Genomic DNA, 26,389 nt, shown 5'->3' with positions numbered 1-26,389 from the left:
TGTGAACCAAGCCAATCCTCGCGGCATCCCTCATTTTCATCACATTCAGAGCAGTCATAGCGCACGCCCTTTCTTCCTCATGGATTGATTCTCTTCGGGGTTTTTTTTTCCTACTACTGAATAATTCCGTTCCTTTCTGCTCACATGAACTTTCTGTCCTGTACCGTCCCATGATTATAGGTAAAGTTGACTCCCATTCTGCAGGAATCCTGCGGGATCCTTGAAAAAAATGTCAGCCTCTACCGAGTATGCCATGACAGATATTGCAGAAACAGAAAACCACCCAACTTGGAGATTGAAGGTACAGCTCAGGTTGTCATCTGAAATATTTTCAAATTTGGGATGTGGATGGACCTTTCTAGAAGTATACACTACTTCTATTGCATGAGGTGCGGGTGCTGTGGTGGCCCGTTGGCCCCACCCTTTGCAGTTTGGGGCACTTGAATGGTTTAACCCTATCATCCACCCTGTAACCTGATACCATGATAAGCTGTCCACTGTGGTAACCGCTGTCCCTGAAAGGGTTCAACTACGGTACTTTTGCATCAAGAGTGACTTTTTTTTCTCCGATAAAACAAATGAAACTCGCATCAATGACACAAACAATATGAGGCAACACGCCTCGTTCATTTTTATTTTTAATGAGAGTAAATGTCTTACTTTCACATGCACAGGACCATGTACAGGGTCCTACATTTTGTGACATAGATATGAACGTATGTACAGGAAATACAAAATCCTTTGAACTGTGTGCCTATAGGAAGGAGAAAGGTGTATGCACATTCCATAAGTGTGGACGGCAAGATAAACGATAGAACACTGGTGCCGGGCCGTTGCAGTGTATTCAGTTGGGTACAACACGACAACACTGCTGTGTGTGCGCGTATGCGTGCGATACTCTATACAGCCAGCAGAGAGCAGCAAGAAGCCTGAAATGACCTTCACTGAAATGACTCCGATGGAACATTGTGCCATACGTGAAAAATATAGGTACTGTAATTTAATAGCTAATTAAAATACGAAATATTTCGTTAAAATGTCAAATAATTTCATGAGCCAACGATTATATCACTACAGTAAATTGAATCTAATCATTCATATCGTATTCATGAATTCATTGTGGGTCCGAATAATTGGATGGGATCTATTCAATTGCCTAAAAGTAACCTTAATCCCACAAAATGTGCAGGATACAGTATGCATCAATATTTGCAAACGGCAGATGAACTTGTAACATGACAATGGGTGTTAACATGCTATGTCTCAATACTTCACTCACTTTTAATTGCATTACAGTACTATAACTTTGTCTTATTTCAATTAATGTCTCCTTGTATATTTAATTAAACTGTGAAAGCACCAACGCAGGTAATTTAACATGTTACTAAATTAAGTCAAAGCTATTTAATTTTGTCGCCCAGTAAATTGCTGCTTATATACGTGTATAGGTTTTACAGTAGTTCGTTGCTAGCAAGCCAGATGGTTATTTGGTTTGCTAGCTAGCATATGAAATAGCTTGTATTGTTAGCTAGCTAATTTACTTGAAATAACCAAAGCAGGTAAATTAGTTACATTAATAGTTCATTTGTCTTACGACAGGATTATGTAAACTGGCTTGGCAGATATAAAATAACTATGTATATTTGGTTATACACTGGTAACTTGACTTTGAGTTTAATTCGTTCAGTGACTGCAGTGCTCAGCCAATTCAATTTATTCATTTACTTATGTCCCACTTTTGAATTTTTCTTGAATAATTGTAAAACTCATTATCTGTTTTATAAGGATTGAGTGATCGAACTAATTGAAGTCTGCATGAAATGAATAATGAACACAAGTCTGTAAATGACAATATGTTACTTTAATGTTTTATGGAGGGAGAAAACCACAAATGGGACAAGAGGAATAGATATTCGATATTCTTCGAAGCAGATTAGCAGGAACTCCACGAAGAAAGTGTGAAGTTTCTTCCAAGTGACAGAATATAGGATGCTTGTATAAATCCAGCGTGATATTATGTGAACCTTAGATTCAAATAGACGACATTTAACAAGCACCTCACACAGTCTGTGAAGAGTCCAAAATTGCCACCCTGATGCAGACACAACCTTCTGACTTTTTTCATCTGTCTTTTTATTTCTTCTTCTTTTTATAGTTCAGCTGACGTCTTTGCATGCCAGTGTCTCTTGTGATTTGCGCCACCAGATGAAATCCTGGATTGGAAGTAGGTACAAATTTATCGGGGTCAGGGTTTGGAGCAACAATTGCAGTGCAGTCCATGAAAGCTTGAGCTTCAAATGGGGCGACTTTTTTTAAGCTTCTTTAATGAGAAAAAATTGTTTTGTTGTCATGCAGAATGCAGAATAATGGAGAACACTGCAATCAGTTCTAGGTGGCTCTGAAAAACCGGTTGCCACATGAGAGTCTTTTAGGGTTTGGAATAGAGAGGGAATTACCCCCACCCTACTCCAAAATTGCTTAGCTCAATTTAGCTGCACTCCTGGCAGTTGCAAGCCAGGATGTACCGGTACGTGGCAGTGATGCGAGTGCCACCGGCGCAGCGCAGGCGCACAGCCTTGAGTTTGGAGGTGTGCGGGCGGCAGCAGGAGCAAGTGCTCTTGAAGGGCTGCTTGAGCACCGAGCTGAAGGAGATGAGCGGGTCGGAGCGCGTCGTTGGGCCGCAGCGGCCCTCGCAGCGTGCCAGAAGCACCATCTGGGAGTGGGGAACACAGAAAAGCTGTTCACTGTGCTGTCCAGAATCAGGGAAACTGGGGAATTTCACCCAGTTTTCTTGATCAACAATCGAAAAATAAATAACAGTGTTGAATAGGAATGAAACAGTCGACAATTTAGAGATGTAACTGCCCATTATTCAGCTTTTTCAATCATGGAACATTCAGAGGGTCAACCGAGGCATCCAGTGAACATAGATCAACGGAGCACAAAAAAAACAAAATAAAAAACAAAAAAACACACAAAAACAAGCAGCAATTTAGACATCCTCTCTCTTTTTTCAGCATTAATTTGAATGAAAAAAATGTTTTCAAGGGGAAGTAAAATAAACAACAGAGATAATATCAGGGAAAGCCCACTAGAACAACTAAACTTTATTTGGGGTTAACCAAAGGCCCTTTAAGTGGTGGCAGATTGGTGATGACTCCCATTTAACATGAATTTGACTTTGATTGGTCAACTCTGAAAACATCACCTCCCTACTTCTAAGATAGTGTGCATACTTTTGCAACCACATTGTCTAAGTTGTTTATTTTTACATCCCTTCTCAAAAAGAATTTATGATCATTTCATTTCATTTGTCTCATCAGTTTGCATCTGTTTAGTTCCCTGGTTTCTTTTTGTCAATAGATGACACTAATGGTTGAAAACATTTTGGAATTATTTGTCTTGGTTCCATTTTTTTATATCATACCAAATTCTAGCACTTCAATAGGAATATGCCGACTTTTTATATCCACTATAGCATTCTCACTGTTACAGTTGCACTTGTCTTTATCTGTATTTCCTAAAAAGAAGAGAAACTACTTTTATTCCACTTTCCTAAAATGAAAATGTTGAATCTGTTATAGCTTAGTCAATATTTATTTTCCTTTTTTTTTTTGGATACTTTTTTAAAGTTGAGAATCTTTTAGTTATTGGCAAAGTTATGCTTAAATAGAGTATGTATACACCAAACTGTGCTTTCTGGCATACTGTTACTACCCATTATAAATTTTTGGTTTGGTTTTGCTTCAGATGTTTTCTGTGAAACACGACGAAAGGCCTCATTCAAGTTAATGACCTTACTTATTTTCCTGTAGACAATATAACAACTTAGCCCCTACAAATATTTTTACATTTGTATTCTGGTAACATTGCAACTTGATCATGGGGACATTTTTCTCTCTATAGTCAGACTTTCTTATAACGTATGACTTCATTCTCTGCAAAGACAATGACAGAAAATTACAACTTTTTTTCTTGTAATATTGGAGGTGTTTTTTTTTTTTTCATGTTTGACGGTGGGAATTTAGGTGATAACATGTTAGCATTACTAAGTGGCCTTCAAATGTAGCTTGCCATTTGGCCTTCGTGGTCTGTCACATCCCATATTTCTCTGCAGGCCATGACTCATTCCTAAAGCAGAGAAAGCGGATTTTAGTTTTGGGGGGGGGGGGGCTATTGGTAATATAGTTATTCACAAGGTTGACTGTAGTGCAGAGGGTGTGGGGTCAATTCCCACTCACAGCATCATGATTTAAGGGTGAGGGTGGGAACTTGTGGCGCAATGTCCAGGTTTGTTATCAGGTCTGCGGTGTCAAGTCAAAACAAATAGTAGATTATCATGCTTGTCCGCCATGTTTTTTTGTTTATCTTCGAGCGGATTTCAACATTTCCCAGCCGAATCGAATGCAGCTCAAGAGCACGAGAAAAAGAAATGGCTTCTTGGAAAAACAAATAAGACTCTCCCGGCTGCGGCTTTGCACCTGTGAGCTCAAATAGTGACAGGTTGACCCAGGAGATCGGGGTCATACTCAGACACGTGTGTGGGGCTAATTTACGATTCCGTCGTCTTTGCGTCGCGTGCGACTCCAACCGAGGATGTCAAGTTGTGTGACGCAAAGCAGCACACATGCCTGATTACCTCCTTGTCCATCAGACCGACATTCTGCTTTGTGGCTCACTGCATTCCTGTCGCCTCCCGACACAGACTCCTGTGTCATGTTTGTCTGTCAGCTGCTGTGTCGCCACCCGTGTACCCACTTTGTCACAAGCCAGTCTGGGACACGCACACACACACAGACACGGTGCAGGCATGTTGTCGCCACTTTAAGACCGTTTGTCTTTGCTGCGGGCCGAGGCTCAGGCTGCCAAACTGCAATACTTCTTTTCTTGAGTGACACTGAGTGTTGCCACAGTTGCGTTAAAGGAGAAACTGTTGCTTTCCTGATTAGTTATTTTACTGTTTATTTTAAAAGTAACTAAGTTAGATCACAAGTTAACAGTTACATTGAGCAGATACCCACAACCTTGCTGAGCATAAAAATGTCACACGGTTTTGCCACTTAATTGGAAGTGCATTTTTAACTTCAGAGTAAAGTTTGATTTTAATGAAAGTAAAATAAAGGCAACCGTTTTGACTAAACATAATTATTTCAATTTCAAAAAATATTGAGTCTTTTGTGGATTTTATTTATCATCAAGGAGATACTTGTTTTTTTTTTTAATTAAAGAGTCTTTCGAGACTTCACTTAACATAAATACATTTTAAAATAAAATTTAAAATAAAGACAGCCTTTTTTTCCTTGACATACTTAAATATTAATCTTGAAAGGGCATATTTGAACATTTATAATGTACATTGTTTATAAATACAACAAATAAATATGGGGATCTCCTCCACTCGCCATCTGGTGCTCTTTTAGCCTGAATGCATACTACGCTGCTATCCATGTTTTTTTTTTTTGTTAATTTTTTTGACGTAGTCATTGAAGCTACAAAATCTGTAGCCACGCATGCACAAAAGAATTCCACACATTCTTGTGTTACTGTACTGATAAATGCGCATCTAAACGCAAAATAAAAAGTGGAGACGAGACGCCTCTTTTGCGTCTTTTGTTCAGATCATCATCATATAAACGTAGTGAAAGACAGAAAGAAACCAGGGAACTAAATACAAGCAAACTGATGGCTGGGGTAGCTGAGTGGAAGACACCAGGGATTACAGAAGTGACAAAATATGCAAAATGATCCAATGTAGCTGATCAAATCGGTGCAAAGTCAACTTCTGAATGCGCTCACGACTAACTTGGAGCCAATCCCAAAAAGTCGCCATGACATATCACTGACAACACAACGTCTTTTAAATTTGCATTTCTAGGTGTCTGTTTTATTTCAAGACGCGGCGACACTCGGTGCTGGCCTCTCTCAGTGCAGTTTTTTGAGTGTACTGTCCCAAGTTTTAAATACAATGATAAGCAGGGCCGACACATGCCGACACGACCAATTGTCGCTCAATCGAGGTGAGTTCATCCCTTCCCCCAAAATTAGTGACCGATTTGTTTTCTGAAACTCAGTAATATATACAATTTATATATACAATATATACAATCCAGCACCTGCGAATGCGGCTCTTCGTAAAGGATTACTATCTCAGTAAATCAAGCTCACCACCAACGTGCATAATCTGTGAGAGCGAACTGTTTGGGCGTTTTAGTAAATCAGGTCCATGGCATTTCAAACATTCTACTCTCTATTCTGTTCCTCCACCTGCATTTTGCTCTGTCTTTAGACCAGATTATCACCTGTGAACATCACGGTCCATGGGGATTTCATCCTATCCTCAACTCAACAAAATAGAAAGGGGCCCCCGAGCAGATCCCCCAATGCAGTCCCACCCCCCACCCTAAAATCCTCTATAACACTAACATAACACCTCCCCACCATTCTACAGCTCTCATACAGGCCCTGTTTTATTCTTATAAACTTCTGTGCCCCTCCAGACTTTGTAATGCGATACCACAGTTTCTCTCTGGGTACCATGTCACGTTTTCTCTCAATCTGCAAAAACACGACACGGCTCCTTATGACATTCTCTCTTCTTCTTCAGTCAACAGCCGCAAGGGCAAATAATACATCTGAGGTATTTGGCATGAAACACTACTGATGCTTCATAAAAGTACTTACTTTTCAGTACTACTCATTCCCAGAACCTTATTATATAGCTCATCAATTTTATTCCTCGATAACAATTCCGCACAAAGCCAAAACCAGCACACTTATCCTCCAATCCTCGGTCATTTCTCGCCATTCAGCAATCTATTGAACAACCCGGTCAAAAAAACGCGATAGCCACCTTTGCACACACATGTACGAGTAAGAGAAAATGAGGAATGTGTGTGCAGGTGGACTGCGTTAAAGAGTTGTCTCCGAGCCAATTACCAGAGTACCATTATAGAAAATGGGTGACTCCTGCTGCGAGCGTGCCGCCGCGCCACAGCTGAGCTGTGTTTCGCGCCACCTGCTCGACACACTCAGAGACAACAATATTAAAAAAAAGACCCGATGCCTGATCGCTCACGCATGACCAACAACTGCGCTGGCATTTAAAGAAAATAGAAGGAAATTGGCATTGCCCTTTGCGCAATAAAACTGTCCTCAGTTCGATTTGTTTTTATTGGGCCTCAATGGTTTTTGCTTTGACTTTCTGCATTCAATCGCTGAACTGTTAAACCACAGAAGATGCGGCGCAAACTGAGAGACATCCACATGCAGGTGCAAGTAAAAGTGAAGTTTGCAGACTGAATTTCCCCTCCCATGCACATAAATGAAGGTTATCTTGATATTACTACACCGGTGAGCCTCATCAGTTATTTGACTTCATTACTAAGTGACACACAAAGAATGCAGCATATTTATATCATATTTAATCATCTATGCTGTCTCTGTTGTTTGGAAGGCAGATGTTTTTTTAATGTGTTTATTTGTGCATTTGCCACTTTGCACTTCAATGACGTTGGGGTATAACCAATTGGTGCGTTTACGCTGCATTTGCATTAACATATGCGACGCTGATCACATTTTTATCCCCTTGAGGAAGAGGCTTGACTCTACTATCTTCCTTTTATGTCTTTAACGACAGTAAGACGCGAGAGACTCACTTATTCAGGGCAACAATTGGGTTGTAACCTGACATGATCGTCAATCTCAAGACAGACCACGATTAACACTCACATTATCAACTTCTGCCAGGTTTCCTCAAGAAAGACCAATCTGTTTAAAAGTGACATATTTGTTTCTTTAGTTTTGAAAAGTTTCACAGCCAGCCAACAAAGTTAGAAAAATTACCCCTGCTCAAAACAATGTCTTATCCTACTGGTCTCACCCAAATTATTAACAATCTACCATATGTATTGAGTTGGGAATTTCATTTTGGGAGAAATGTATATCTCACATTCACTGTAAATCTACACTTCATTATCAAGCGTATTCTCTTACGTGACATACTGGCTTACGTTGTCTGCTTTCAAATAATTGGAACTTTTCATAACGTCGGTGTTTTCAAGAAGTTCCACTTCGAGGCCCATTTAAAAAAGTTTTTACAAGAAACATGACACAATTTTTGGCCTTTTCCGATTCAATAGAAGCGAATGGGGCTTGAGAGTCTTCAAAGTGTGTCCTTGGACTGTGTGAGGATATCAGAGTACTCCAAAAAAGAACCTACGTAAGCACGGGCTCAAACTTGAGACCTTTGTCCTGTGAGGTGAGTAAGCAACCACTTATTATACCCTTGGTTGTCAATCTACTTTCCAGACTGGCTAGAAGGTGTTGCTCTGAGTAACTGAAAGGTTGTGTTTCATTCTTTTTTTTTTACCGCATTGGGAGTTGCACTCGAGAAGACCTAAGACAAATGCTAGCCAATAAGTGTCGGATCTGCCCTCTATTAAACCCCTGATTGAGCATAAAACCAAAACCATAGAAAACATAACCTCTGGATGTTCCTTTTCATTCAAATGCAAGACCAAGTCGGTGTCCCTTGGTTGTGTTGGCAGGAGCTGCTGTTGGCTGTTTTTGCAAATCGGATGCTGGGTACGCAACTTTTTCCAGAGTAGTCTGATTGTATTATCATAACTAAGCAATTTTACCAAAGGGGAACTCGTGACCACGGTAAAGAATTTCAACGTACGAGTAGAGTCTTTCCATCACTCTTTCTGTCTTACCTTGGAGGTGCACTTATAAATTGGGTGGCTGATTGTCTCAACAAAGTGATGCCTCATGCAGCGTTGCGGGTCTGAATCGCTCAAGTGTGAGGGGCGGCCATGGTCGCTGGCCTTGTTGCTGCTGGCGGACTGCGCCAAGCCCAGCAGGGGGCAGCACATAAGGACCAGCAGCAGGCCGGAGGGCGGGACCACAGTGATTGAAGTTTTCATGGTCGGACCACCCTCAGGCTCTGGGCCCTTACAAGGTGTTCCAGCACTGTTCTGTTTGTTCAGGTTTTCTGCACAAGTTGGACTTCAGGGCGTCATATATGACGATGTCTTGATCCCACTCACTGCTTACTACTTGGACAATGGATCTTCAAATCCAGTGCGCTGGAGTGCCAAACTTGGAAGATGGTTTCCTTCAGAGGTCCTCTCCATCTCCAATCGTCTTGATCCACCACTGTCTGGTTGGGGACAAAGACATAACATAATTGATTTACAGTGAACCATCAGAACTTGAAATGGAAAGACTTTGACCTGATAATAAAAGAAAAATATGGATCAAAAGTCAGATGGAAATCTTCAACTTCCATCCATCCATCTTCTAACCAGCTAACCAGTCGACCACCAGGCCGCCCAAATCTGCAACTTGAATGAAAAAACTAGCCAGCTGGCACGAGACAATTTACACAAAAGTCTCAGTACCCTCTTTTTCACAGCTTCATCAAGTTGGGATTTGTCCATTTTAAAAAAATCTGGAGCACTATTATGAATAAGCAGCACAGGTGTGGATGGAGTGAACCAAGTCATTATGCAAATATGGCGCCCTTGGTCATGCTGTACCATCTCCCGTGTAAATGGTAAATAGCAGAATAGTGGGAAAATGGTGGGAGTTTTAACACCTGACACTCACTTCTACTGCTCTCTTGAGTTTTTTTCTGCCAACAACTTTATACATCACACTAAACATCATCTAAATATCCAACTGCGGGAAGCTGTCTAGTTGGGTGAAAGAACACACGTTCCAGCAAACTCCTGCCTTCGCTATAGCTCTTCATGAAAAGTACATGCAGGCGGATAAACGAAGGACCTTCTTCCACGACTCTGATGGGGTAATTTTGCGGGATCTACGTGTTCTAGACGCTACTAAGCCCAAGAAGAAAATAGAAAAAGGAACAAAGTTCTCCACAAATAACTCCAGGTCTAGAATGTACCTGCCTGACCTATTTACACAGAACTCAGCAAACTAGGACAGTAACACAGCAGCCCACACATAATTAGATGACACCAATGTCAGTGTCTGGTGTGACATAAATTCATTTTTGGACAGTGACACTTCACACCCTGGTCCCGCCTTTCCAGCATTCCCTTTTCACACAGCCACTCTCCGCTCACCCCTGTTACGTCTTTGATCGTACCTCTAATGCTTGCAGAGTCGTGTGTCTATTTTAACCCCGCATTCATTGTTCCATGTGGCTTTCACATGGAGCAGTCTTGAACAATGGTTGTTTTTAGGCTTAACTACCAACAACATTCACTTTTTACATGACAACCAAGACTCCTGAACAGCTGCTCAACAGCACAGTTCTATCTCTTCAGTAAAGACTGCACTTGGGATGAACTTTGCGACGCATCGTGAAACCTGTCGTCTCCGTAGGCGGACGCCCCCCCTTGACGCTCACGTCCATGCTTTTTTATTATGGCGCAGAAACCTAAGCCATGCGCAAACAGCCCGGAGCCAGGCCCTTTCCTCTCCACGGGAAGGACTTTTTCATTAAAACAAATCGCTCTCCCAACAAGACCTCTCTCGACTGCAACAAACCACTGAGTCGAGCAGCATATTTTCACATGTATTTATGTAGGGTCTATTTCCAAAATCACAGTTTTACTGTCCTCCAGACAATAGAGTTAAGAGCTGCAGTTAGTTCAGCTGAGGCTGCTGTGCTAATAGGCAATGTGTTGTGAATTAAGAAGTGGGCTGCATGTACGTCTCGGGTCACGGGTCTTAAAGAGGGGCACATTGTGACTGAGTTTTGAGGCTTAGGTCTCTAAGCTGTATGTTGATACTTTTGATTCGTTTGAATTTACAGTCTATTTTTCCCATAGGAAACGGAAATGAAATTTGTCCGTTCCAAGGTCAAGCTGTGCCCCCCCCAGTTTACTGCTATTGATGTATATATTTGTCAAATATGTTTTTCAATTGTGAAGTGGGCAGGAGGATCTGACACCGCTTATGTGCATTTTTCGAAAAGCCATTCCTAATGGTTGTTTTAGCTGTTTTCTAGAAGTGTCACTTTTCCAGAAAGAATCCAATATTTATGAGAATGTGTAGACTTTTTATTGTCAATAAATGACAATTCCTGATGACTATTTAGAAAGCATACTTTCCCCCAATAAAAATGCAACTTTATGTTGCAGCTCCGAAGCAAACAGAGCTGTCGTGTTGGTTTTAAGAATATGCACTTTATTAATTCGTTTCACACTCAAGCGAAAATGGACACGTCAATGTTGGACTACGCGCCTTCTCAACTGCCGTCTAACTCGAGAGGCGTTAAAGGGCCGCTTACGAAAAAGCGTAAATTAATGATCACTTCACTGATGCTCAGAAAAGTGAAAATAATGCAACAAAACAGAAAATCAATTGAATAACATAAACAGTCTCCTACATTTACCCCAACTATATATTTTTCTTCCCCCTAAACAATATACTTCTAAATTTCTCATAGTATATTTTTCCCCTTTTCAGTGTGCTCCTTGGTATGATAGGATGATGTGCCTTCTATGATCGCAATAATTTCCAAACCAGCGCATTTGTCATCATGTTGTTTTCCACAGTCCAACCCACCCAGTCCATTACTCTTACGGGTCCTTTAAAAAAACGATAGTGATAAATAATGAAGTTTATGTGTCCTTTGTTTGACTGTGAAAATGTATCATGTTATACAGACGGGGAGAATTTCAGCATTTGGCACCTGAATGGCAATGCATATTCTGCTTTTTTATGAACACTCCCTGCTGCGAATTCATTGATTTTCCCTTCGAGCGAGTTCACATGAAACCATAATAACACCTCGTTGCCCAAATCTTTCAATTCGAACGCCATTCGCTTGAGGGAAAAACAGAATAGGTGTGTGGTCTGTTCAAATGAGCGCTTACATGGATGTTTGAACATGAGCTGCAAGATAGATTACAGCCAACACAAATCAGCACCTTCAGCGCTGTCACCTCTACACGAAACTCGACACGAAAACTCTGCTCTCGCCGTTAGCCTTGCTTGCGTTTTTCGGTATAGAACTCAAGGGTCATTCAGGTAGCTTTTGTGTCTGTGTGATGAAGTTTTGCACAGAGCTATGGCCAAGTAGAAACATACAAGACACTAGCGAAATAATAGCGACACGTGGGGTTTTAAGATACGGAAGTTGTTTACTACTTGGGTTGTCAAAATCCATAGTAGGCAGAAGGCTCGTTTACTCTCTATGATAGATACACATACGGACTCAGATAGCGCCTAGCCAATTTAGCGATGAGCTTGTTAGCGCGAGAGGCTAACGTAGCACTCTATATTTCCACTTAGTGTTGCCTTTTGTGAAATGGCAAAAACAGATGGACTTAAATGCACAACAGCAGACACAGAAGTTTTGTTCTTTAAAAAAAGTGTCAACGGTCAATCATGTATCTGGTTTTATGTAGCCAGCAAGAATGGGAACAAAAAACAGGAAGTAGAAATCTACCGAAATAAAAGCAATTGCGTAAACAAGCTTGAACAGAAGCCTCACTTCTGTTCAGTAATCCACATTGCTGGCAATGAGCTCCAATTTTCATGACCCTCAAACATCATCTAAAATTAACCAGACATGGGCTTTACTATGACTTATTTCACAGTAACTTATCGTCTTACCACCATCTTAACTGTTGGGGAGAAAAAAACGATTTGAAAGCAGCAAAATCTTTGATTTGGGCTGAAAAGTTTCCTGTGCGTTTGTGACGAGGACAGTGTTCAAAACATATGCATCTATTTTTGGAGCGTAAATGAGCCTTCAGCCTCAGGAGGGAACACATGGAAATTTCCTACTGAGCTTTAATTGACTCCTACTGCCCACTTTGTGTATATTGTGTAGGTGCCCTATGGCCTTTAAATTCTCATTAAGATGACAGATGACAGCTTCATTATGAGCAGAGAGAACTGGAAACCAAACGGTACTCCAACGCTCGACAAACACTCGCCGACCTCTGCTTGTCTGTTGACGGTTGTAATTAGTCAGAGCTCAGTTTTATTACACAACTGATTAAGAATAAGTTTTAAAATGCATTTTGAAATGCAACATTTGCATATTGTATTGCTCATCGAAATATGTTTAACATGGCTGCAACGCATTGGGATAAGTCAAAACAACAACTCCCATCTACTCAAATACTGTACAGTACAATACAATACATCTTTATTTACCGGTATATATTTATAAGAGCTGCAGGTGTAACAAAGGGATTTACAGAACATTTAAAATATTCAAATTGCCTCAATAATTCAGGCTCAATCACTAAGTAAAAGCTACCATTTCTTTCGCTCGTCGATACAGGTTTGGGTTAGTTCCTATGGCGCTGACATATAAGAAGTAGTAAACTGTCGTAAATATTTGCATGAAAAAACAGTTCTCGGCAATGTTCCCTCAAATTTTCTACGCGGGTGAGCAGTCACACAAACTCTCTGAGCATCCCTTAGACCACAGTGAGCAACATCAAAGATGCACATGGTGGCCAAAGCAGCCTCACACCTGTCCAAAACCAAAAGATCAAAGAAAAAAGAGACGTGATACAAGTTACAACAAAATTCAAACCACCTATACATCAAAACAGAACAAATCAATGAATAGAAATTTGTGACACGCGTAAAGTCAGAGCCCCAGTTTGTTACTTTCATTTGAGCATACAGATGATTTTAAGTACAATGAATTAAGTCTCAATGATATCTGTAACAATATGGTCCCACATTGTCCACTCATAAATAATGGAAAACATGTCATTTAATAAAACACAAACATTTCTGGTCACATGACCTCTGAAACATATGAAGGAGCCTCATTTAAGAGGGATCATAAACTACGCCCATGTTTGGACTTCCTGAATGGAATATTCGTTGACGAGAGTGTATGGATATGTGGTTTGAGGGGGTGCAGTTCGCTGCCGTCACGTGCCGAAAGGTAATGATCGGCCGGGGGATGCCGCGGCCATGCTTGCCCGGACCTGCCTGAAATTTGACCGGCCGTGAGGGAAAATCAAGACATTTTCCCCAAATTCCCGATTGTCACTGCACCACTGTTTGGAACATTTACATACAACTATTCTGGGTGCTTTGCTTTCTCAAACATATTTCAAAAGTTAATGTTATTTATCTTCATATGTTAAAATCCCATGACTATGCCCAAAATGTAACATGTTTCGATTCTTCGGCATGTCATGAATATTCACTAACATTTGCTGACTACTGCTAATGTTTTCTTATTTTTAAATGGTTACACATAACCATATCTTACAGATAGTATAAAAAGTGGCTCTGAATCCCTGTAAATATGTTTGTAAAGTGAGCATATACAGTATAGGCTAAATTGGTTGTCTTGCTAATATTGGTAAGATCAGGAGCAGCTTCCCCTCCCTATCTTTTCACACTCCCCCTCTGAACTTTGATTTATGGCGGCCTGGCTGTTCCTAAACAACAGCTGGACCGTGCTCATACTTAGTTTTGTTGGAACGCGATCACTTTGGGTCCTTTCTACTTGCCCCCCACTAAAAAAGGGCCAGGTTGGCAGCAGAGCAAGTCTTTCTTTGTGGATCATTGTGAATGGAACCCATGAAACGCTCAGCTCAATTAAAGGAAACACATTTACTTAATGGCTACTTGAGATGAAGCAACACAGGAATATTCAAGGTAAAGGAAAACCCATCATCTCATGCAAGTCACAGCAGCCCATGTTCTGAGAACAGATGAAATAAATAAAACCGGCAGTGAAAACAGTCACTGCACTGTTCAGGCTTCGAGTGTCATACTCCGTAAGGGATTCTGATAGAGAAGCTAGCTATCGCTTGTGTTCTACTACGTTTGTAGTGTGTCCAGCAGGAGTGTGTGCTTGTTGCCCTGCTATCAAAAGGAATGAATGAATTGGTACAGTGTTGTTTTCTACAGAAACAGCTTAAAAAGAACCTCTAGAACTCTGCAGGAAAAACAACACAGTTCATCCATTGCTCCAAATTTGTTTGCTGGGGCTGGTCTCAATCGATTGTTTATACCTGTACGTAATTCAGTTGGCTTTAATTTGGGGTCCTATGACTAAAATCAAAGACCAATATTTATGTCTCAGTTTAGACTGACTAAAATTGCAGGTAGTCTTCGAAAAACAGTTACAGGGACAGATAATGGGTTGCGCCTGGGTAGTAATTTACCATTTTGCATTCAGTGACTACAAGACAAACAAAAACTGTATGTCTACAATAGTTGGAATTTGTAGATATGCACTTAGCACCCAAAAAAACGATTCTTTGTGAAAATGATCTCGAAAACAACCTACTTTAGCATTTTTCATCCAAAATTCTTCATTTGCTCACACAAAGTCAGTGATCTTTTCCGTGAAAATTAGGGCAGTTTACTCTCGCTAACGGATACAAAAATGAAGATTGAGACTCGAATATAACGGGTGGCACGGTGGTCAACTTGTTAGCACACAAGCCTCACAGTGCAGAGGCGCAGTGTTCAGTTCCGCCTCCGACCTTCCAATGTGGAGTTTGCATGTTCTCCCTCAGGCATGCGTGGGTTTTCTCCGGGTACTCCGCTTTCCTCCCACATTACAAAAACATCCATGGCAAGCTGATTGCACACTCTAAATTGTCCTTCGGTGTGAATGTGAGAGCGAATGGTTGTTTGTCTATGTGTGTGTCCTGCGATTGGCTGGCAACCGGTTCAGGGTGCACTCCGCCTATTGCCCGAAGATAGCTGGAATCGGCTCCAGCACACCCGCAATCTTCGTGACGATAAAGCGGAGTAGGAAATGGATGGATGAATGGATGGATGGATGGATGTTGGCATTACCGGTCTCTCATGAAGAAATTTAAAAAACTATACTTCCTTGTCTGCATGGTCAGTCGTGTTTGTTTACAATTGACAGGAGCATTTTGAGGTTGGACCTTGAGATTTCCAAGTGGTATGTCAATAATTCTGTGTAACAAAAATATGTTTTGGGCAGAGTGGTAGGCTTCCACTTTTTTTCAAAGTGTACGAGTCTGATTCTTATTTCCCAGCTCTCCAAGCATTCTACATGTCTTTGCTACTTTTCTTTGAAACAAAATACGACATGAATGATTCCATGAAATGAGCTGATCATCGAAGACATTCTGTTTGCTCTTGAAACTGACTTGCGTGAAATTTCTGGTACCCCCAGAACTAATTTGCAAGTAAAAGCCAAAGGGCCGCAGGCCAATGGCCTCGTTAAACAACATGAAACATATTTAACTGTCACATCGAGATGGTAAGTCAAACACAAAATTAGCATTTGCCAATCCCGCTTTATTTTCTTTTCAATAAAACTTGGCCAAAGGGTGGTCTCCTGTCTTGCATTATTAAGAAAGATTAGGAGAGCCAAACCACAAAGCCGCAAGACGAGCCGTCCTTGTATCCCTCTGCTTGGGAAGCTCACCAAGTTATGAGAAATTGTTTCAAACCAAAGGCGAGTAGATACAATGACGTCTGTACGGGGAGACTGCGGTGGGAAAGATGCCACACACTGACACAGCCGGGCGCTAATAACAACTACTGGAATGCAGCTCCTTTTGATTTTCCTTTTTGCTTTTGTGTCTTCATTTCTATACACAAGTATTGTATGAGTATTGTACCTTGCACAAAAATATTCTAACGAGACCTTTGATGTAAAGGATCCTAAACTTACCACCAGCCAGTTCCTCGACCATTTTCATCAATCAATGAACTAATCGAAGTAGTAATGTTGTCTTGCATAATACAGTGCTTTCCAAATTTAGAAGACCGTTGAGACTAGTTTTTCTCAGACAACATTCTACAATCATGAAGTGCTTTCATTTTCAGTGAGCTCTTGACGATTTACCATCCTCAACCTTTTTATAGCCAAATTTGAGGCGGCTCATGGGGCTTCTCGGAGAAGTGGTAAATGAATCAAGTATAACTGTCAACCAGTAAAACTTATTTTTCTTCAGGAATGCAAGTCACCATTCTAACATTGAGAAACAAATTGTTGCGAGAGGGTCTAGGCAGTGTTGTTGGGTAATAAAAGTACCAGCAAGTAGCAATAGTAGAAGTAGTAGTCGTCATACTTTACCAGAAACGTTTCAGCATCAACTCTGTGGAACTTTCTTTCCATCTACTGACTTGGCACCCACATTTTTGAAATTAATTAAAGATATGAGTAGTAGTCTTAGTCGTAATCATTCCAAAGTGTCTCAAAGAATCACAACATTGATCACGACTATTTTGGGTCGGTTTCCTGCCAGTTTGCAAGAGCGACATCTTTGAGGGAGGTATCAATCGTAGGATTTGAGGGTTTTTCATTCTCAGACTGATGTTGAATTAAATGAATAAAGTGAACTGACAAACTGGGGCACTCACACCTAAGGACAATTTAGAGTGTTCCATTGACTTGCCATACATGTTTTTGAAATGTGGGAGGAAACCGGATTACCCGGAGAAAACCCACGCAGGCACGGAGAGAACATGCAAACTCCACACAGGGAGGTCAGAGCCGGAATCGAACCTTGCATCTCTGCACTGTGAGGTCGACGCACTAACCACTGGGCCACTCTTCTTCTTCTTCTTCTTTTTCTTCTTATTATTATTAATGGTGCAGGCACTCTTGGGGAAATGTCAACGTAAGCAGTGACGTTTGGACACTTTACGATAATGTAATGACGTAGCTCCAACTTGGCTCTTTGCCGGTGGAAAACCATACACGTTCTTTGTAAGAACTTGTTAAGCACCAGTGAAGCACAGCATTGGCCATGACCAAGTTTATTTTGGTGGAAAGGGTTATGAGTCCCAACCAGAACCTGGTGTATGAGACAGATGTGAGCGTTTTTAGCCAACAGACCCATTTATGATGGGCCGCTTACATGCAGTCGTGAGAAGGGATGCCTCCGGCGGTCATCTTGCATTGCCGAACGCTAAGCGTATTTTCTGTCTCCATGATGAAAATGCCACAGTGTGTGTCGTAAAATCGTAGCAATAAGTCTGAGAGAACATGTAACAAGTCATCTGCAAGAGTGCCACTCAAAGATTTGGCTGCATCGGTCAAGCACTCATTGTACTCAGCTGCCGGCCGGTCGACCCGCGCGATAAAGCTGCGGATCCCCGCGAAGATCCGACTCACCGCACCGGCCCCACGCGCCATCCAGTAAACATCTCAGCAATGTGGAGGGGGGCCCCCGTAGCAAACACAACTTACTTTTTCACATGTGCAGCTTTGCAAATGTGACAACACAAAATCCATGAGTCAAGTGGGCTGCGGATATTTATATGTGCACCCTGCTGTGTGGAACGAATCCATGCGCTCACTGCGAACTTCCCTTGCACACGACATATGGCTGCACCAGTGTGGCATATACGTGTTTGTGCGCGTGCGCGTGTATGTGTGGAACGGGGTGTCATAGTGTCCCATTTAGACACATAATGTCAGTGTTTCACTTGCGCCTCTTTATTAAGACTTTTTTTAGACTTTGGACGGAGCAGAAGACAGCTAATTCATCTTGTGTTCTATCAATCATCCGCACTATTAATAGTCTTGTCTGTCGCAATGTTACACAATCCAAGAACAGAGACTACAAAGCGACTGCACCGTCCAACGTACAGTGTGAAGCAAACGCATTAGACCACCTGTCAAAAAGAAGAGAAGAGCACATCCAGCATCATGAAGTGCTTTGATGTGGACTCTTGAGGTCTTGACATTTTACCTTTTTGAACAAAATCTTTTTATGGCTAAATTGGAAGAGGCTTACTGAGGTTGAAGTGAACCAAGCAACCAACCACTAAATCTAGTCTTCCCTATTTAGGAATGCAAAAAAAAAAAAAGAGACCAAGATAAATCCCTTGGAAAGCTTTTTCCTCCATACCTATATTTCCTTTCAACATCTTTTTCAACAGAGGATTAAACAAAACAAAATGTAGGGAAATGTGATAGTTCTTAGAAACCAAGGTTGAACTTTTTGTCTGTAATTCCAATAGGTATGTTTGCCGCTGCTCATCACTGAAAGAACACCATACCTACGGCAAAGCATTGTGCTTTGGGGCTGTTTTTCTTCAGCTGGAACTGAAGACTTAGTCAAGGTGAAGGGAATAATAGACCACTCCAAATAGCAGTGAGTGTTAGCGCAAAACTTTCAGTCTTCTGTTAGAAAGCAAATATGTCAGGAAAAGCCTACTAGATCAGCTGAAATGTATGTGCGGAGTTAATAAAAGGCACTTTAAATGGTGTTCGTTGATGTAATAAAACTAATCAAAAATAAAATTAAAATGGAGCATTTTCCCAAAATAAAATAAAATAATAAAAACTATTTAAATTGACTGAAAAAAGTCAAAACTAAATCAAAACTCAGTCTGTGCAAAGCCAGAAGCTCAGTTATGAGTGTGTGCTCACATGACCTCAGTTGTATATTTTTCCTCCTCCTCTCAAAAAGATATTTGTTTCAATTAAGAACAGATTAGAAATCACATGGTGGCTAAAGTTTTCAATTGATTTATCTTGGTGTCATTTTTTTTTTTTACAAAAACCTAGCATTTGAAAAATGGTGTGTTCACTTTTTATGTCCGTTGTATGCTTCGCCACTTTTTCAGTTTAAAAAAAATAAAATAAAACCACATTTGAAAGTTAATAAATAACAATAGTGATTACAATCTAGACTATGATGTAATTTCACATTCTACATATTCTACAAAAAATTGATGCTGGCAATTGCCGGGAACAGTTCTTTTACCATCGGACAGCTATGGAATACAATACAAATTAGATTACAAAAAACATTTGCTCTGCACTGTTTATTTAACACTTTCATTACTCATTCGGCGGTTAAGAAAATAATCTGACAAAACTAAAACATAAAACATGATAGCCTCTTTCACACAAAGGTCCTTTCCAGGTCCTTGTCAGAGCCAAGACAGAAGCAAGAGCACTGTAGGCAAAATTTGGGCGAAAATGAAACACTGGCAACCATCCCGCCATCAGCTAATTAGATGACGTCAGCATGCCATACAGTAAGTGATTGGCCTCACATATTGTCAGCCTCTTCAAATAATATGTAAAACGTTCATGTGTAAAATGAATCAAAATAAGAGCCGTATTTGTCAAGTCATATTTTGACCAAAGTTATTTATTTGCCTTCAATCTCACCTAAGGATGTTGGCCACCTATGCTAAAATTGGCTACATCCTTTCTGAAACAGATCATTTATTTCTATCCATCCATCCATCCATCCATTTTCCGAATCAGCTTATCCTCATGAGGGTCGCGGGGCGTGCTGGAACCTTTCCCAGCCGTGTTCGGGCAGTAGGCTGGGCACACCCTGAATTGGTTGCCAGCCAATCGCAGGGCACACATAGACAAACAACCATCTCTGCTCACAATCACACCTAGGGACAATTTAGAGTGTTCCATTAAGAAAAATGGAGAAAACCCACGCAAGCACTGGGAGAACATGCAAACTCCACATAGGAAGGCCGGACCCTGCACGTCTGGGCTGTGACCCGGCGTACTAATCAGTCGACCTTCGGGCCACTTTCATTTCTATCCCTGAGATGAAATTATTCATCGTTGCAATCGAATGCAAATTTCGTTCCGTTTTTTTGTGTTTTCTGAAAAAAAAACGTGAAAATTTGACGTAGGCCATTATTTTCGGGGGAGTGACGATTCAATACTTATGGAACAGCAGCAATTGCTTTTAACACAACATGACATGACATGAGTGTCACTTGCCACTTCGATTCCTGCTCTGATGCTGCCTTTTATGGCAGGAGCACGTTACTGTTTTATCCCCCAAAAGACCACCTTTTACCTCTGTGCTTGTCTTTCACAAGGACACCATCACCCGGCTGTATGATTTGTTCCCCTGTCGCAACGGGCCTCCGTTGACGTCACGATATTCTATTCGTCCCCCTCCTCCTCCTCCCGACCTCACCTCCCTCCATTGTTTCACCAGCTTTTAATAAACTAAAGGGCAGATTCCTGAGTGGAATGAGTCGGGTGGGGGTGGGGGGGGGCGTGGTGCGGGGTCCGGGGTTTTGGATTGTCCAGACTCTTAGACCTGTCCTACACACACAAACACATCCACACACACACGGTTTGGCATGTGGAGTGCCAAGCTCTTCAACTGTCCACTGACGCCAGCCCCCCCACCACCACCCCCACCCCTCCCACACACACACACACACACACACACACACACACACACACACACACAAACAAATGTAGTCTTTCTCTACAGTGGCCCTCCCACACGCTAACCTCCTAAAAAGCTAAGCGCCTCACTAAATATAACACCCCCCTGCCCCCAAGTCCCTAAGTCCCGTTAAGACAAACAACAGGCATCCCTGCGAGGTAAGAGTCTGTTAGCATTACATTTTGTTCCGAATCAATGCACTGTATTGTATGTCACTATTTTAGACCCTGTTGATCAACCGGATTTGTTATTTACAGGTCAAATAAGTCACCATTTTGAGGCTTTTGCCATATCCAAACTTAAAATTAGTCGCACCACAAGACCTTGGTTCAAAATTTACAAAGGACCTTGACATTTTCAAAAGCAGACCCATTAAAACGTCCCAAGAAACCATGCAGAAAAATGTACACGAGTCGTCTGTTTTATTTTAAAGTGGCCATTTTAGGGTAATTTGCAGGTTTCCTTCCAAGATAATCTTTTCTTGCAGATTCATCTGATTGCGAATTCAAAGTATGTACAGTGACTTACAAGTTTAATGGATTGCCTGACCAAGCTGAATCTACTGCCGTATCAAATCAATTTTCCCAAATGACCTTGACATTCCATTAATTAGGGGCATGACAAAAAAACAGCTCGAATCAGTTTTGATTTAAAAGACATGAGTGTGTCGAATCAAACCAAATTGCTCCACGTGAAAATATATTGAGATGCCTATCGTAACTGTCTTTTATTGGAGAGGTATACCTTTGAAGCAAATGCCACGTTTACAGTACTCGCAAGTAAAATCATGTTTGTCAAATGACAAAACGAAACTCATTACATAATACCCTCTCGAATGTCGAATAATTCGGCGATCAAAGATTCATAAAAGAAGGTCGGGCCTTGAGAGTTGTAGTCATCATCTACTGTTAGAAATGTCGAGATTCTCGTCAGATATCCGTTAAATTATACCGCGATACCAAGTGTGCTCTACCACACACCTTCTCATCATCTTGGATTCTACCACCTCAATTTTTCTCATCCATGTCACAGAGAAGTATTTATATAAAAACAACCAATAACACATACCTAGCTGCAGGCTAAAGTCAGGGCATGAAACCAGATCAAGGCTCACATCAAAGCCTCCAACCTCCAGCAAGCAAAAGCTATCGTAGGCGTGTTGTTCGTTTTTAATCGTACCACACCAGATTGTTGGTCTGGAAAGGATTTTTTTTCCCAGTGTTGCAGTTCTTGTGGGGCGTCGCTGAGTGGGACCTTGTGAACATTATACAATCTAATATGATACAAAACATTCATATCAGGCCACATAAACGGGCATTTATAAAAACGAATTTTGTTCCTTTTGGCCTTTCTGTCACATGCGAAGATGTGAAACATTAAAAAAAGCAGTTTTTGTTTGGTTGGGTTTTTTTTCATTTTACTACATCATTTTACTACTTTTTTATTTGAAACATAATTGGTTGTATTTTTCAAATACTATAATTTTAAATATTTATTGTAGCATACTGACCAAAAATATATATTTTTTTGTTGCTTGTCCCATCTCCTTTTGTGAGTCTCTTTTAGTTTTAGTCCCTCAACTTTCGTAGAAAGGGTTCTGTCAGTCGTCATCTGTACCTGTGGGTAAAAAACAAAAAACAAAAAAAAAAAAACTTTTTTTTTTTTTACCCACAGGTACAGATGACGACTGACAGAACCCTTTCTACGATGGAACTTTCCTGTACGACTGAGAGCCTCCACAAGCGTCCCTCAACTTTAATATTGGTCTGCTATTGTTGATGTGCCATTTCCAGCAGTTCCTTGTTTCATGCTTCTGATTAGCCAGGCCAGTTTTTCTGGCACCTTTATTAAGGGTGTAACAAAACCAAACAAAATTTGGATCGAAAAATCGATTTTGACTTCAAATATGAGAGTGCATCAAATCAAACCTAACATATCAAAATGCATACTGAATTGTCTTTAAATGTCTGCTCTGGGTTTGCCATTTTGGATGACTTTTGACCCAGCAGTTTAGTAAGTCTAGTCATTGAGACATTTGCATACATGACTTTCGACATGCTTCTGATTGGCAATAAAAATTTAACATAAAACTTAAGACAATTGAACATAATATAACATCAACATCATACAGTAACAAAGTTAAAAAAAAACAATAAAAACAAAAGACTTTAAACTCAGCGCTCAACTCTGATGCTGTGTTGAAATCCGGGGAATAAAAAAAAAAAAAGGCACGTTTAAAAAAAATGGGCAGTGAAGGGACTTGTCTAATGTGCAGTGTGAGGTCATTCCATAGTTTGGCACCAGTGGCAGAAAAAGCTCTTTCATCTCTCAGCTTCTATTTAGACTTCGGAACCTCCAGGAGCAGCTGGTCAGTTGACCTGCGGCGCCGGCCAGGAGTGTACGGTTGGAGCAGCTCGGAGAGATAACGCGGGGCGAGACCATTTTAAGATTTGATCGATGATCATTTCTCTCATTGAGAAGCCTGCCTATTCTACCAAGGTCCTTTTTTGTCTCCGTCAGCAGAAGTCAATCATAACGTGAAGCACGTAAACACACGCATTTGCAAGATGTTCACCCCCAAGGTCACTCACACCACTCTTAACTTCACATTCCACGTGAGCTGTGCGACCTGCACTTTTCCTTACGCGTCTCCTTGTCATTGCCGGATTAGACGGTTCAGCTCGGCCAAAGGCGAGCACCTTCATTACTGCTGCACATCCCTTCCACCCAATTGCAAGCACTCACACTTTGCTGACACTACACACATGTTTGCATCTCCAAAGTCCCTGTAAAAAGATCACAGGTGGGAATAAGATGCGTACGGTCGTATGAGCAAGTCATAAGTACATCTCAAGTTTTGAACTTCAAGTTTCAAGCAATTGCTGAACTGCTGTGTCAAAACTCAAGCAGGTCAAGTTGAGTCCTCACTAAATTTCAAGCAAGTCATGACTGGAGTTCTGCAAGTCCTAATTCAAGTGAGACAATCTTGCTCAGTCACAAAATACTCGACTTTTCAGATATAAATTGGCAAGAATTGTCACGATGAAGTCGCTCATAAATTTCATCCCAAAATTCCAAGCTCCTAAAATTCGTGACTTACCGGTAGGTCTGACTCGGGGGGTAGAGAAAACAATTCAAGTGGAACCTCCAAGGTCCAACAAAAGAGAGAGACTGAATGTCCAATTTGTTCACATTTTGAACATGAAAGAAATCGTGACACTACAAATAGTCTGTCGCCAGGTTTTATTATTTTAACAGTATTAATTGTGATATAAATGGAAAAAGAAATTAAGCACTATTTATATCGAGACATGAAAGCAATAAAACCGTCTTGACTCAAATAACGACATATCTTTTTTTTTGGTGCCTCCTGCAAAATGTGGATCCAGGCATCCATTATCTGTTGCACTTGTCTTGACTGAGTCACAGCTGAGCTGGAGCCTATTCCAGATGACTTTGGTGCGAGCCGGCCAGGGTTGCCACGCAATCGCATGGTGCATACAGTACACCTCAGACCAAATGTCCAAATCCGCACCTCGAGGGCCACTAGCCTGCATGGTTTAGAAGTTTCCTTCCTTCAGGGTACCTGATTCAAATGATCAGGATCGTGAGAATGCTTCTGCAGAACTTGCAGATGAGCTGATCAGTTGATCATTTGAACTGAATTTGAATTGTTCAATTGGTTGTTATCAGCGCATGCTTTATGACAGGATCCAGGTGTGCAGTGAATGAGAGCCTCTCGTAGAATGACCTTCACTGTTTGCATCGACCATTCAGAGTATATTATTTCAGTTTACATTTTCGATTTGCATTCGGTTTACCATACATTTTTTTGCCAACTTTTTCCTGATGTGTTTTTGTTGGGTTCTGACAACATGAATCTTTGATTAGCACTCGGAACATATCCTTATAAGACATTATATGATGAAACGTGCACATAGCATTTCTCCCAGACTTATTGGTACAACTGTATGCGACACTACATCGCATTTTTACCAAAGAGTCAGAAAACGCAGCAGGGAAACCAGTGCGATCAATTTAGCCAGATTAGGGAGCAACAACACAAGAAAGCTGGTGGTGGTTTCATATCTCGCGAATAAGTGGCATTGTTAAGTCCTGTTCATATATAAGTCCGTGTCTATTTCGCAAATTTCTGGGGGGAACCCTACCTATGCTGCAGAAATCTATTGCAAACATCTGAGATTGATCGTGGTCATTTTTTTGGGTGGGTTTTTATCGTATACACATTTACTGTAATGGCCTCATGTGTGGGAAAAGATGATGTCAGTCACAATGCAGTCTTCAGCCATTTCAGCAGTGGAGTTGCTTTGCTTGCAAGATTTAAAGAGCAACTTGCATGGCTGTCCAATGTCATTCGATGTATTTTATTTTTGTCAAAAGACAACATATTACATTTTACAATACAAAATGCTCTTTATAGGATGGAGATGATATGCAGGTTGGTTCATAGGAACCATCTGTCCAATGAACATTTAATTTTTTTTACTCTGAAATGTAAAGAGTCCGAGTATATATATATATATATATATATATATATATTTTTTTTTGGGGCAAAAAAATGAAATGGCTTGTATTCATACAGCAAAGCACAGCCACCATATGCATGTTTTCAAACGTGCTTACGCTTGTGCAAAAGTAACAAGCATGCATGTAAACTCTGTCCAATGACATGCAACTCAATATTTAAAACAGTACAGCGTATGTTTTTTTTCTTCACATTTTTAAAAAAGGAGAAAATAAAATCACACAATACAGAGATAAATTTGTTGTTTGGTTCATGCATACTATTCTTTATTGGGTTTTTTTTTTGGAAAAAAAAAAGTAAGGAGTAGAATGTAAAAATATTTCTTTTCAAATGTAGGGCTTAAAATGAGATGAAATACAGTACAAAAAATATTTCAACTTCATTACTGCACAAAATGTGGAGAAACATACTTTTTTTAGTGGATGGCCACCATATGCGCACATCCAGCCTGTCTTCATGTACTACCCGCCTCTTTAAAAGTGAAAAGAAGAGAAGTCTTAACCTTCCAAGATGGACAATAGTCTTACCTTCACAAGAGTCCGAGTATCCCCACCATGGAAGACTGGAATTGTCCGACTCTTGTCCCCCTCCTCTCAGCTGCTCTCTACTCATGTGCCTTTCTGCCTGTCTCCCTCTCCCACACTCGCTTCACCTTCTCGTTCTCTCTCTCCGCCTCTCACGGCTCATACCCGAAAGAAGGCAACAGCGT

At 40.9% G+C, this 26,389-nt stretch overlaps 1 protein-coding gene across 1 annotated transcript; it reads right to left on the bottom strand.

Moving 5' to 3' along the window:
• Positions 1–620: 620 nt before the first annotated feature.
• On the bottom strand, positions 621–26,389 carry ndp (norrin cystine knot growth factor NDP). The gene is made up of 3 exons (XM_019876968.1): positions 26,208–26,389; positions 8,715–9,160; positions 621–2,713 (listed from the first exon to the last, which is right to left on the bottom strand). Exons 2-3 carry the CDS (start codon positions 8,922–8,924, stop codon positions 2,489–2,491), a joined length of 435 nt encoding a protein of 144 aa, XP_019732527.1. The 5' UTR covers positions 8,925–9,160; positions 26,208–26,389; the 3' UTR covers positions 621–2,488.

This window comes from Hippocampus comes, unplaced genomic scaffold (assembly GCF_001891065.2).
Source record: "Hippocampus comes isolate QL1 unplaced genomic scaffold, H_comes_QL1_v1.1 scaffold110, whole genome shotgun sequence".
Classification (NCBI taxonomy): domain Eukaryota; kingdom Metazoa; phylum Chordata; class Actinopteri; order Syngnathiformes; family Syngnathidae; genus Hippocampus; species Hippocampus comes.
The sequence above is the reverse complement of the archived record's forward strand: the minus strand, read 5'-3'. Positions and strand labels throughout refer to the sequence as shown.

Excerpts from the sequence above, each read along its gene's own strand:
- ndp (XM_019876968.1), bottom strand. The coding sequence starts at position 8,924 with ATGAAAACTTCAATCACTGTGGTCCCGCCCTCCGGCCTGCTGCTGGTC. Across the intron at positions 2,714-8,714 it reads TTTATAAGTGCACCTCCAAG|ATGGTGCTTCTGGCACGCTG; the intron begins GTAAGACAGAAA and ends CCCCACTCCCAG.